Source organism: Oryx dammah, unplaced genomic scaffold (genome assembly GCF_014754425.2).
Source record: "Oryx dammah isolate SB20612 unplaced genomic scaffold, SCBI_Odam_1.1 HiC_scaffold_25, whole genome shotgun sequence".
Classification (NCBI taxonomy): Eukaryota; Metazoa; Chordata; class Mammalia; order Artiodactyla; family Bovidae; genus Oryx; species Oryx dammah.
Genome location: NW_024070209.1, coordinates 37,081,174 through 37,094,999, shown reverse-complemented (window position 1 = coordinate 37,094,999; position 13,826 = coordinate 37,081,174). Strand labels below are relative to the sequence as shown.

The 13,826-nt window shown below is 36.6% G+C and overlaps 1 protein-coding gene across 3 annotated transcripts in view; it reads left to right on the top strand.

Annotated features, from left to right (window-relative positions):
- Window positions 1-13,826, top strand: part of RTN4 (reticulon 4) — a 74,286-nt gene that overhangs the window by 29,339 nt on the left and 31,121 nt on the right. Inside the window, exon 1 of one of the 3 annotated variants that reach the window (XM_040224848.1) lies at window positions 9,351-9,645. The exons of the other annotated variants lie outside the window; for them this stretch is intronic. Within the exon in view, the coding sequence (XP_040080782.1) occupies window positions 9,612-9,645 (34 nt within the window). The 5' untranslated portion in view covers window positions 9,351-9,611. Of the gene's footprint in view, window positions 1-9,350; window positions 9,646-13,826 lie in introns of those variants that run through there. 3 annotated transcript variants of the gene reach the window in all.

Below are 13,826 nucleotides of genomic sequence, written 5' to 3'. Positions count from 1 at the left end.
AGCTGAATTTTTAGAAAACCTATGGTACCACTTGAGTTTTTAAGATAATTGCTTTTTTAAAAACAACTTTCATTTGGGAGTAATTTCAAACTTAAAAACAATAGCAAAAATAAAAGTACAAAGAATGTCTTATACTTTTCATCTAAATTTACCTACTAACATTTCCCCATTTGCTTTATTATTTATGATCTCTTTTTGTAAATAACTAGACCGTTCAGTTCAGTCACTCAGTCGTGTCCGACTCTTTGCCACCCCATGAATCGCAGCACGCTAGGCCTCCCTGTCCATCACCAACTCCTGGAGTTCACCCAGACTCACGCCCGTCGAGTCAGTGATGCCATCCAGCCATCTCATTCTCTGTCGTCCCCTTCTCCTCCTGCCCCCAATCCCTCCCAGCATCAAAGTCTTTTTCCAGTGAGTCAACTCTTTGCATGAGGTGGCCAAAGTACTGGAGCTTCAGCTTTAGCATCATTCCTTCCAGAGAAATCCCAGGGCTGATCTCCCTCAGAATGGACTGGTTGGATCTCCTTGCAGTCCAAGGGACTCTCAAGAGTCTTCTCCAACACCACAGTTCAAAAGCATCAATTCTTCAGCACTCAGCCTTCTTCATAGTCCAACTCTCACATCCATACATGACCACAGGAAAAACCATAGCCTTGACTAGATGGACCTTAGTCGGCAAAGTAATGTCTCTGCTCTTGAATATGCTTTCTAGGTTGGTCATAACTTTTCTTCCAAGGAGTAAGCATGTTTTAATTTCATGGCTGCAGTCACCATCTACAGTGATTTTAGAGCCCCCAAAATAAAGTCTGACACTGTTTCCACTGTTTCCCCATCTATTTGCCATGAAGTGATGGGACCTGATGCCATGATCCTTGTTTTCTGAATGTTGAGCTTTAAGCCAACTTTTTTACTCTCCACTTTCACTTTCATCAAGAGGCTTTTTCACTTCAGTTCAGTTCAGTCACTCAGTTGTGTCCGACTCGTTGCGACCCCATGAATCGCAGCACGCCAGGTCTCCCTGTCCATCACCAACTCCCGGAGTTCACTCAGATTCACGTCCATCGAGTTAGTAATTCCATCCAGCCATCTCATCCTCTGTCGTCCCCTTCTCCTCCTGCCCCCAATCCCTCCCAGCATCAGAGTCTTTTCCAGTGAGTCAACTCTTCGCATGAGGTGGCCAAAGTACTGGAGCTTCAGCTTTAGATCATTCCTTCCAAAGAAATCCCAGGGCTGATCTCCTTCAGAATGGACTGGTTGGATCTCCTTGCAGTCCAAGGGACTCTCAAGAGTCTTCTCCAACACCACAGTTCAAAAGCATCAATTCTTTGGCACTCAGCCTTCTTCATAGTCCAACTCTCATATCCATACATGACCACAGGAAAAACCATAGCCTTGACTAGACGGACCTTAGTTGGCAAAGTAATGTCTCTGCTTTTGAATATGCTATCTAGGTTGATCATAACTTTTCTTCCAAGGAGTAAGCGTCTTTTAATTTCATGGCTGCAGTCACCATCTGCAGTGATTTTGGAGCCCCCCAAAATAAAGTCTGACACTGTTTCCACGGTTTCCCCATCTATTTCCCATGAAATGATGGGACCAGATGCCATGATCTTCGTTTTCTGAATGTTGAGCTTTAAGCCAACTTTTTCGCTCTCCTCTTTCACTTTCATCAAGAGGCTTTTTAGCTCCTCTTCACTTTCTGCCATAAGGGTGGTGTCATCTGCATATCTGAGGTGATTGATATTTCTCCCATCAAACTTGATTCCAGCTTGTGTTTCTTCCAGCCCAGTGTTTCTCATGATGTACTCTGCATAGAAGTTAAATAAGCAGGGGGACAATATACAGCCTTGACTTACTCCTTTTCCTATTTGGAACCAGTCTGTTGTTCCATGTCCAGTTCTAACTGTTGCTTCCTGACCTGCATACAGATTTCTCAAGAGGCAGGTCAGGTGGTCTGGTATTCCTATCTCTCTCAGAATTTTCCACAGTTTCTTGTGATCCACACAGTCAAAGGCTTTGGCATAGACAATAAAGCAGAAATAGATGTTTTTCTGGAACTCTCTTGCTTTTTCCATGATCCAGCGGATGTTGGCAATTTGATCTCTGGTTCCTCTGCCTTTTCTAAAACCAGCTTGAACATTAGGGAGTTCACGGTTCACGTATTGCTGAAGCCTGTCTTGGAGAATTTTGAGCATTACTTTACTAGCATGTGAGATGAGTGCAATTGTGTGGTACTTTGAGCATTCTTTGGCATTGCCTTTCTTTGGGATTGGAATGAAAACTGACCTTTTCCAGTCCTGTGGCCACTGGTGAGTTTTCCAAATTTGCTGGCATATTGAGTGCAGCACTTTCACAGCATCATCTTTCAGGATTTGAAACAGCTCAACTGGAATTCCATCACCTCCACTAGCTTTGTTCGTAGTGATGCTTTCTAAGACCCACTTGACTTAACATTCCAAGATGTCTGGCTCTAGATTAGGGATCACATCAATTAATTCCTCTTCACTTTCTGCCATAAGGGTGGTGTCATCTGCATATCTGAGGTTATTGATATTTCTCTAGTGATAACTAGACAATGGATACATAAATACACCCTTTTTTCCAGAGCCCATGAGATAAGTTCTGTACATTCTGTGTTTCCCCTAAATACTTCAAAAAGGGATATTCTGTTACATAACCTCAGTACAGCTATTAACTTTGTAACTTTACATTGATAGCAGTGCTTTTTTCTAATCTACCATTCATATTCCAGTTGTTAGTTGACCTAGTGTCCTCTACTATAGGATCCAGTCTAGAGCCACGTTTTATATTGTTATGTTGCCTTTGGTTCCTTTAATCTGCAGCATATCCAGTTTTTCTCTTAATGACTAACATTTTTGAAGAACACAAGCCGTTTCCCTTCTCTTGTTTTAGTAGAAAATTTGTTTTTTTTTGTTTCTTTGTTTTTTGCATTTGTGTAATGTTTGTTAGTGATTAGATTGAGGTTATGATTCATGGCCAAAATGAAGATGGTGTAGTGCCCCTCTCATGATGTCAATCTGGAGGTACCTACTATCCATCAGTCCTTCATTGATGAGGTTAATCTAGGCCATTTGGTCAAGTGGTTCCTGATTTCCTTATATGATTCTTGTCCTTTGTGACAGCTGATGGGTGACACTGCAAATATCCTGTCCTTTATTAAAATTCTTTCCCTAGATTTAGTGTCTGTTGATGAATCTTGGTTGATTTATTCTTTACCACTAAACTTACAAAAGATGATTTTCCAGTTCTAAAACTTCCTCCACGTTTGTCAATCAATACCACTGTTTTACTCTTAGCAAGATATCTCTTTTTCCATTAGTTGACTAATTAATTATCAGTATGGATCCATGAATTTCTCTTTTCCCCTAATGGTTTACAAATCATTACTATACTTAAATTATTTTGGTTATAAATTGCCCCAGATTTGAAGGGCTCTCCTTCGAGTTGGCTCAGTTACATGCAGCTATCCTTTTAAGTGAAGAGGGAAACACTTCCTACTTTCTAACATAATGAAATGTAGGCTCATCTTTTGCCCACTTTGTCCCAGACACAAAGTCAGCAGTTTCTCCAAGGGTCCCTGATTGCTTTCAGTGATCAAGAGCTGGATGCAAAACACGAAGAGTTGTACTTTGCTCCTGTGGGATCTGTGCATTTTAGCCCTTTCAAAGGACAGAGGGAAATACTTGTATACACACATACGAATAAACATAAGTACATCCATGTATTTATGAAGTCATGAGTTTATATATACTTCCAGATCCAAAACATTCCTAGAGTACTGTTTCTTGCTTCCTTCATTTCACATTTGTATTTTCCCTCAGATGGTAGAGAATCTGCTTGTAATGTAGGAAACACGGGTTTGATCCCTGGGTCGGGAAGATACCCTGGAGAAGGGGAATGCTTGGCAAGCTACAGTCCATGGGGTTGCAGAGAGCCAGACACGACTGAGTGACTTAACACTTTTCTATAGTGAGAACATGACTCCTCACACTTATTAATTTGTTTAATCCTTGAATGCATCTGAAATAGTCTTAGAATGTTTTAGGATTATTTTTCAAATCCACTTGACAACCTGCCTCAGCCCTGCGCAGTTACTTGGATTGGTTTTATTTTCCCTTTTCCTTCCATTTTCCCCCACTCCAGTGTGGTTATACTACTCATTTGAAATAAAGTTAGATTTGTTTCAGTTCACTTTCAGTTTTAGGTGTTGTTCTTATTTGGGATGTTTTTAAACTAAGTATTTTGAACGGCCAAGAAGAGCCTAATTATTTGTATTTTACCTGGAAAGGAGGGACTGCCATTTATGGGAAATCTTTTAAGCACCAAGAACTTTCACATAAGTCATCTCATGTAGTCTTCATTGTAATCTGAAAGAGGGACTCACTTAATGGATGAAAAAACCTAAGTCCAGGAATGTTAAGAAATTTCCCCAAGGTTGCATAGCAAATTAGGTATAGTAAACACAATACCTTTTGAGCTTCTGCTGTGTTTCAGATATTGGGCTAACTTTTTGCAAAATAATTTTTTATTGAAATATAGTTGACTTACAATGTGTTAGCTTCAAGTGTACAACAAAGTGAATCAGTTATGTGTATACCCAATCTTTTATAGATTCTTTTCCCATATAGGTCTTTATAGAGTATTGAGTAGAGCTCATTGTGCTATGCTGTCGGTCCTTATTATATATTTTATTGTAGTAGTATGCATATGTCAATCCTAGTCTCAATTTATCCCTTCCCCCTGGTAACCATAAGTTTGTTTTCTACATGTCTGACTCTATTTTTGTTTTGTCAATAAGTTCATTTGTACCTTTTTTTTAAAAAAATAAGATTTTGCATATAATCAATTTGGGGCTTCCCATGTGGCGCTAGTGGTAAAGAACCTGCCTGCCAGTGCAGGAGATGTAAGAGACGTGGGTTTGATCCCTGGGTTGGGAAGATTCCCTGAAGGGAGGGCATGGTAACCTACTCCAGTATTTTTGCCTGGAGAATCCCATGGACAGGGGAGCCTGGCGGGCTATAGTCCATAGGATCTCTCAGAGTTGGACACAACTGAAAGTGACTTAGCACGCAAGCACATAAGCAGTATGTGATATTTGTCTTTCTCTGGCTTACTTCAGTCAGCATGATCATCTCTATAGATCCATGCATGTTGCTGCAACTGGTATTATTTTGTTCTTTTTTGTGGCTGAGTAATATTCCATTGTATATATGTACCATATCATCTTTATCCACTCTGTTGACGGGCATTTAGGTTGCTTCCATGTCTGACTGCTGTAAATAGTGCTGTCGTGAACATTACACTGCATATGTCCTTTTGAATTACAGTTTTCTCAGGGTATATGCCCAGTAGTGGGATTGCTGGGTCATGTGGTAGTTCTATTTTTAGTTTTTTAAGGAACCACCATACTGTTCTCTATAATGGTTGTACCAATTTACATTCCCACTAACACTGTAGGAGGGTTCCCTTTTCTCGACACTCTCTCCAGCATTTATTGTTTGTAGATTTTTTGTTTTTGATGATGGCCATTCTTACTGGTGTGAGGTGATATTGTAGTTTTGACTTGTATCTTTCTAATAATTAGCAATGGTGAACATCTTTTCATGTGTTTGCTGACCATCTTTACGTCTTTGGAGAAATGTCTGTTTAATTCTCCCCATTTTTGGATTGGGATGTTTGGTTTTTGATATTGAGCTGCATGAGCTGTTTGTATATTTTGGAGATTAATCCCTTGTCAGGACTTGTACTAATTTTTGCCCTTCTAATAGTTAGAAAACCCATTGCTCTGTTGATTACCAACAATTAATATTTATTAATATTTTTTTAAAATTTGATAGTTAATGACTTACACATTATACAAAGTTCAAAGAGTATAATTACAGTAAAGTCTTCTCCCTTTCTTAACCAGCTGACTAGTGTACCTTCCTAGAGTCATTTACTAGGACTTGGCTTCGTAAGTATCCTTCCAGACATTGTGTACTTGGCTTTTTTTTTTTTAAAACCTTTAGTAGTTTGACAGGTTAAAGTAACTATCTTGCTGTTTTGATCTTTGATTATTAATGAAAGTGAACGTGTTCCACATAGTTATCGATTATTTGTATTTCTTGTTTGAAGTGCCTGTTCATCCCCTTTGCCCATTTAAAATTTAGAATCACCTCTTTCTGATTTTGAGAGTTCTTTGTTTACAGAACAAAGATGCAAATTTTTGTCATTTTATAGTTTTCCCTTAGTTTTCTAAATTTTATTTTACTTTTTAGTGGATATTTTCAGTTTTCACATGGGAATATTTATAACCTTTAGTTTATTTACTAATTTATAGCTTCATTTTTAATTTTTAATTTGGGCTTCCCTGGTGGCTCAGACGGTAAAGTATCTGCCTGCAGTGCAGGAGACCCGGGTTCAATCCCTGGGTTGGGAAGATCCCCTGGAGAAGGAAATGGCAGCCTACTCCAGTACGATTGCCTGGAAAATTCCATGGACTGAGGAACCTGGTAGGCTACAGTCCATGGGGTTGCAGAGAGTCAGACATGACTGTGCGACTTCACTTTCTTTCTTTATGTTTAATTCCGATCTGTTTGAAATTGATTTTGAATTCTGGTCAGAGATTGTTTTATTCCACATGTTTTTTGGTGTTGGAGTTATTTTTGTTTTCCCATGGTACTTTGATCTAGTTCCTGACTGCCAATCAATCCTGGGAAAGAGCTGGAAAATTGAGTAGTTTTTGCCAGATTGCATGTCTTGGGTTGGACAGTCAACTGTACTGTGGGTATTGGTGCCATCTAGTGTTGGAGACAGAAAAGAGTATCTGTGGAATGCTCTATAATCCACCATATCCAGTTGGGCAAAGGAGTTTAGTGAGTTGTGCATATTTGCTTCACACTAAGAAATGACTTTGAAAATGACTTTATATATAAGAGGATTTTGAATTCAGGCACAGCATATTGAATCAAACAAATGCTTGAATCATGCTATGATAAACATTATGAAGTGACCCTGAAGATTCCCCCAAACATATATTCAGCGAAAACTTAAAAGTTTTCAAAGATTTGTTCAAAACCTAATGACTATTTAATTCCAAATTTTAAAATGCTTTGGATCTTTTGTATTATCTATTTTGGATTATAATATAAGAAATCAGCATTTATTTAGTTCTCATTGAATAGTATCACTTTCAATTTCTTTATGGTTTGTAGCATTCATCTTTAGCAGCTTATATGAAATTGTTTATAGATCTTAGAATGTTCATTATTTTTTGGTTATTTTTAGCTTGTTCATTTTTTAGAATACAGTCTTTGTTCATATCTTAGGTTCAATTCAGTAATTAATGCTGAAGTGCTATAATTTAGTCCATAGAGGGCATTATATTACAGCGTATGGTGTTAAGCATTATACTTTAATCCCTTTCAGTAATGGGACATATGTTTAGTTTCATACTTTGGTATAGCTCAGAATAATTAAATTTTGAAGTAAGTTTAAAACTACTCTGTAACTATAACTTTTTTATTACAAATTCCTATTGTCCATTGCTAGAAAGTAGAAATAATTTTTTTAGTTATTAAGAATTGTATACTAGCAGCTGCCAGTTTAGAGAGTAGCACTTCAACCCAAACGATCCCTTCTTTCTCACCTGATTTGTCTTCATCTCTAAACATCACAAAGCAAACAAAGCAAAACAAAAACTTGAGTTTTTCTGGGGTTCAGAATTAGAGGAAGGAAAGAAATGGAAAAGGAGGACTATCTTGCAGGAGGTGGCCTGGGAGGTCTTACAGCTTACATATTGCTGCCTACTCCAAAATACAGACCTCTGCTGTCTGAAATCCTAGACTGAACCAAGTCAAGTAGCAGAAGATGTGAATAATATGAATGGTAAATACCTTTTGTCTCAAGAATTCTTTTTTTCCTCTCCTATTAGTGTAGTAATCTCTGACTTGAAAGCAGTGTTTGGGCGATGTTTTTGAGTGCATTATTCTAATGTTAAAGTAGTTACTGGCCTTCAGTCTTAAGGAATTCATTATTAGAAAATACTGCTTTGGAAATGTTACATAGTTAGTGCATAGTTTGGCATTTCTAACTACTGCAGGAAGAGGCCAGAGATTTTCAGCTGTGATATGACTTGGTGACAGTGTTCTCAAATATCACATTATCCAAGGGTCCAGTGAGGAGAATTTAAAGTTAAATATTAACTTTTTATCAGAATACTAGACTCTCTTTAAAAATTGCTTCGCTTTATTTGTGTTTGGAGTTAGAGAGGCAGAGAGGGAAAGAACTGAGTTCTTTATTCAGGCCACTTCTGATATGATCATGGGTTTTTTGAAGCCCCAGTTTTACAGCAAGTTCTAATATGTATGTATATATATATATATAAAAACATATTTATGTATATAATATATATATAAAACATATATATATGTTATACTATTTCACTGTAGCTAATCTTCTGAAGTATGTAGCTTCCTGCATAGGCTCCATTCTTTATACTTCAGCATATAAAGCATTAAAAAATATATGTTGCCTTTCCTGCTAAAGTCAAATGATAGCGTTAGTCAAACCAGTTGTGAAGTGTTAGTAAAGATAAAATATTCTGTACTGGAATGAATGTCAGTTTTATAATTTTATAATAAAAATTTTGGAAATTCCTTAGATTTGTTTTTGTATTTATCAGTAAAATTTTATTTTGGTCTTATGTCACTTTCCCAAAGCAAATGATATAATTAGCATGTGAATATTTCTCCTCAAGCAAAGAGTCTATTAATAGTACCTGCAGTGGTGTCTAATAGATATTTATTGAAAGATTGAGTTGGAGCAGGTGGTGATTACGAATAAGTGTATATTTGCAAGTCTCTGGATTTCTGTAATTGCAAAAGAAGAAAAAATAGTATTACATTAGAAATAGATTGCCGAAATAGAATAAAAACTTTTTTCTATTTAATTTATATTCAAGAAACAGTAATAATTTAACTTTTAATTCTCTTGTCATACCCTCATAAGGGTGCAAAATGCTGATAATTTAGGAGAAAGTAAAAAGAGAATGCATTTGCAAGACTTGAAATTTAAGCTGTTACCCTTCTTTGGATCAGTCTATTTTTATCTTATCAGGTAATCATTAATTTTAAAGTTTTAAATGAGGCTGGAAAGCAGCAGCATAATTCCCTTGTCAAGAAAAAAACCAAAAACCGAATGTGGTCTTCAAGTGTGTTACAGATATATTCAGTGATTAACTCTGCCAGAGCAACCCCCTTTTCTTTCCTTTCTTTTGGTAGCTTGCCTCCCACCCCACCCCACCCTACAAAAGTAGCTCCATTGGGTGTGAGCAACAAGCAAAAGACTAGAACAATAAGCAGATAGAAGAAGGCGGTAGTGCCTGGGCATTGGTAGCCTAGTTACAGATTGCACTGCGTCAGACTGTTCCACACCCAGAAGGCGTCAGGTGACTTCAGTCCTGCTGCAGTTGTGCAGCAGAGGAGACTGCAGGCTTCGGTTGAGGAAACGGGTATTTCATGTCTCAGGGGGTAGATTTTTGCAGTTGCAGCTTTTCTGCTGGTATGCATAATTGATAATTGCATTTGTAGGGCAGATCGTGACAAGAGATGGACGGTCAGAAGAAAAATTGGAAGGACAAGGGTATATCTGCTTTTAATCTTTTGTTCATTTTTTATGTGACCAGTAATGTATTTCTATGAATAACCTTTGCAATTTAGATCTATTTTGGATTGAAAATGAAGTCGATAAGGGTTTAAGAGTAAAGGATTAAATCAGCTATTTCAAATGTTTTTGCATTTGGCTGTGTATGAGAAAATGTCACGCTGTTCTGTTTCACTGGCAGTCTATTTCGTCTTTGCAGTCCTGTCGTTGATTAGGTTCTGTTCTTAAATCTTTCATGTTTTAAATAATGTCCTTTTAACAGAATTTCATTTGGTCACTTAGGTGTGATAAATCTACATAGGCATGTTTGTATTCCATAATGACATATTTTCTGTGACTCAGTATTTTTTTTTTTTAAAGCTAACTTGGTATAGTTGAAATTCTATCCAAAGATTTGTAGGTAGCAAGATTCTGTGTTTGCACTAAGCCTGTTTTCTTCTTTGGAAATATTATTGAACCTTTAAAGTTATTATTACCAGTTACCTTTTAATTAGATTATAATTTTGTATGTCTTAAAACGTTTAAAATATATACACAGTAGTTTTAACTGTGTGTCTATATTTAAATCAGTAACCTTTGTCCTTGTAATAACCAATCAGTGATCTTGATCCCCTTTCCTCCCCCTTGAAAGCCCAGATCCTTTCAAGTCTCAGTGGATCTGGGTTGTGTAAGAATTTAAGCTCATGAGTGTAATGAATATTTTAAAAATATTTTATTATGTAGATGGTTAAATGTGCCATTTTAAGGAAAAAGAAAGGTATATCAGACTGTATATCTGACCTTATAATAAATTATTTTAAAAATTGTTAGAGCTGTTTTTAAGTAGTCTGATTAGACATTCCATACAAGCAATTTTTTGGCCACATTTAAGTTTTATAATTAAAATATTTCTATAGCAAAATTGTTAGCAGGATTGGTGGTAAATGTTTCTAAAAGCAGTATGTGGAGCTAATTACAATATCTTTAAAAATTTGGTCAGTAAAGTATTTTGGGGAAAAGTTGAGGTCATATTGAGACATTGGAAGAGTTTATAGTTAACACTTAAAGAGCAAAAAACAATATAGCTGGATTTTTTTTACCTTTATGGTTTCCTTACATATGAATTTAATGAAGAGAAGGATTTTTATTCATCCTTCTGACCATTAGCATTAGAAAGTGAAAGTAAATTGCTTTATTAGGTTTTGTTAAGTAAAAACATCAGTAGGGGTAACAATACAATAAATATAGACTTTAAAAATAAGTGAAAAGTCACATCACAGCCTACTCAGCAACCGTTAAGTCTCTGTATTAATAATTTGAATGTTAGACCATTTAACAACGTCTTAAGTTCTTTATTTGCTGAACTAATTTAGGAATACTTTGATATTGGAGAAATTAAGATCGAGTATAATCCATATTATACCAGAGATTTATTTTGATTATTTCAGGCACTATATATAAAATCAAATTTATTCTGAAATATCTCTGGAGAGCCTCATTTTGTATGTAAGTGGAATGGCCTGATACTTTTTTTAGTGCCTGCCTTTGGCTTTTTTGTGTGGGAAGACTAACTTCATCTATTGTTCGTATTCATTTGTTAAGTTATATTTTAGTGTTTATCAGCAGATAATTTTAATGTTGCAGATTAGAGGTTATGACTTAAGTGGAAATCAGTGAGAAGCTGAAACTACCATGGAATGAGTTTTTCTTCATTTTATGAAAAGTGTGACAATAGAGGAAAGAATCTAATCTAAGCTCTCTAGGTATGCTAAACAAAAAACAGTCTTAAGCCCATACATATATTTTTCTACTCCCTTACCACCCCTGTCCATCCAGTTGTCACATCTAATGATGGTAATATATAAGGGTATAAAGAAATGAGATATTCTGATTTCAGTGTTTAAAATTTGGTTTTGTTTTTGGTTTTGCTGATTAGTGTTGATGACATTTTATCTTTCAGGCTAAGCCCCACATTAATAATTTATATTCTTTTACATATTTTTCATATTGGGTTTTCTGTTGTTCTTAGTGGAATACTTATAACAAATGAAATCTATGAAGTACTTGACCATTGAGGTTGATTTGAAAAGCACTGATTAAGACAGTCAAAAGATTTTAAAGAGCCCAAAATAGAAGGAATAGGTAGGTTTGGAGATTTGGGTGGGGTGGGAGAATGATTTAACCACTAAACAAGGTATAATAGGGCTTTCTGGGTAGAACAGAATGTTTATAGGATAGTAGCTGCAAGATAAGATTGGTATGATTAAAGAATGTAGAAGATTTGTAAGATCTAGGTCAGGTTTCCTCAAAGTTCCTTGAAGAGAAGAGTTACCTTCTTTTTTGTATGGATTCCTGTGATCCTAGTCAGGTCTACCAAATCAGAACTTCCAAGGGAAGTGTGTGGCAATATATTAAGCATCTTGACACTAGGGTTATAACACCATTTATGTGATAATCAGACACATTTAGGAAACCCCAATCTATGTTTTCAGGTTTCTCTTTCTGTGGTTTTTCTTTGTGTGTGATTTTGGCCAGAGTAAGAAACTTAACCTTATTTTTGTCTTCATTTTCCTCTTTTGCATGATTTCTGGTGTACCAGTGTTGATGTTCTCTGGTTTAATGAAAAGATACTCTTGAGTCAGATTGCAGAAGACACTGCAATCTTTGGATTTTATCATAAAAGGAGTGAAGAGCCTTTGGAAGTTTTAAAGACTGTTTTGGGGTGCTATATAAGATAAATTGGAGAAGAACTTAGAGGCAGAAGGGGATGACTGTATTTGTGCCCACATTTAAAGCAAATAGTGCCTAGATTTGGCCTGAAATAAAAATGAAAAGGGGGTGGCAGGTTTGAGAAACTTAGAGAGGAGTACTTGACATTTGACATAGATTTATGGGACTAGGGAGAGGGAGGGACTCGGAGGACAACATGAAATTTCAGAGTGAAACTTTGGCAGTGCTCATGCTTTAGTGTCAGTAGAAATAGAGCTAAAGTAGGTAGAAATGATGCCAAGTTCCATTTTGGAAATTTACTGAAGCTTAGTGAAATGACAGGCTTAATGATGAATGACTAATTGAGAATTGAATGCAAAGTGAGACAGATGAATACTGTGAGGATATTAGCATAAAAAGAACAGAAGGTTAAGTAAGGAAATCCTGAAACCTATTGAAACAGTGGGGATGTGTGGACCAGGAAGATAGGGAAGTTAGAGTCCAAGCAGTATCCTGCCGGTTCCCTGATCTTAAGGAGGGAGAGATTTTTCAAGAGAAAATAGAATGGGTGGTTAAAACACTACAGAGAAGTCATTTAATGTGAAGATGGAGGAATGACTGTGGACCCTATTGAATTTTAGAAATGTGCAACACTACCCATTATTACCAGTGCTTTTGGGATTTGGCAGTTAACATGCTGTAAGTGAACCTTGAGAGAAGTTTGTGTAGAATGGGGACAGAAGTTTTCTAGCATTTAAACCTAGTTTGATTGTAAGGCAAGACAGATTGACTTAGGACGATTTCTGGAGTTTAGGACTTTCTCTACTGTTGCTAAGTCACTTTCAATTTCTTTCAAAGCTTAAGGTTACTGAGTATGTGGATACAGGCGTATGCTTATACTGACATTCAGGTAGAGAGAAGAAGAAATCTTGCTGCTTGAAACATGCCTTACTAAACCCCTTACTTAAACCCACCCCCCAAAAAAAATCCTGAGAAGGGAACTTGGGTGTTATCAATTGAGAGACCTATTGATTAGAGGAAGCCTCCCTGCTTTTCAGTTCTAAACTTAGTTGAAACCCAATGTTGAGTCATTCATTAGCGATTTTTTCTAGTTTTTTTACTGCTTTAGTATTGTTATACTGTGTGTGTGTGTGTGTGTGTGTGTGTGTTGTAGAAAATTTAGAAGGTCTGTGGAAGAGGGAAGCTATCACTTCACAGAGTGGTTTTGGTGTGTATGTGTTTGGGGGTTATGTATGGTACAATTTGTTCTGTAATCATTTTTCTCCCACTAAATGGGGAAATACCTGTCATTTAAAAACATTCTACATTGTTTAAATATTCAAGTTATTCCTAAAGTTTTTGCAAGGATGAGCAGTGCTAGAACAAATATCAGTTCAGTTCAGTCGCTCAGTCGTGTCTGACTCTTTGCTACCCCATGGACTGCAGCACGCCAGGCTTCCCTGTCCATCACC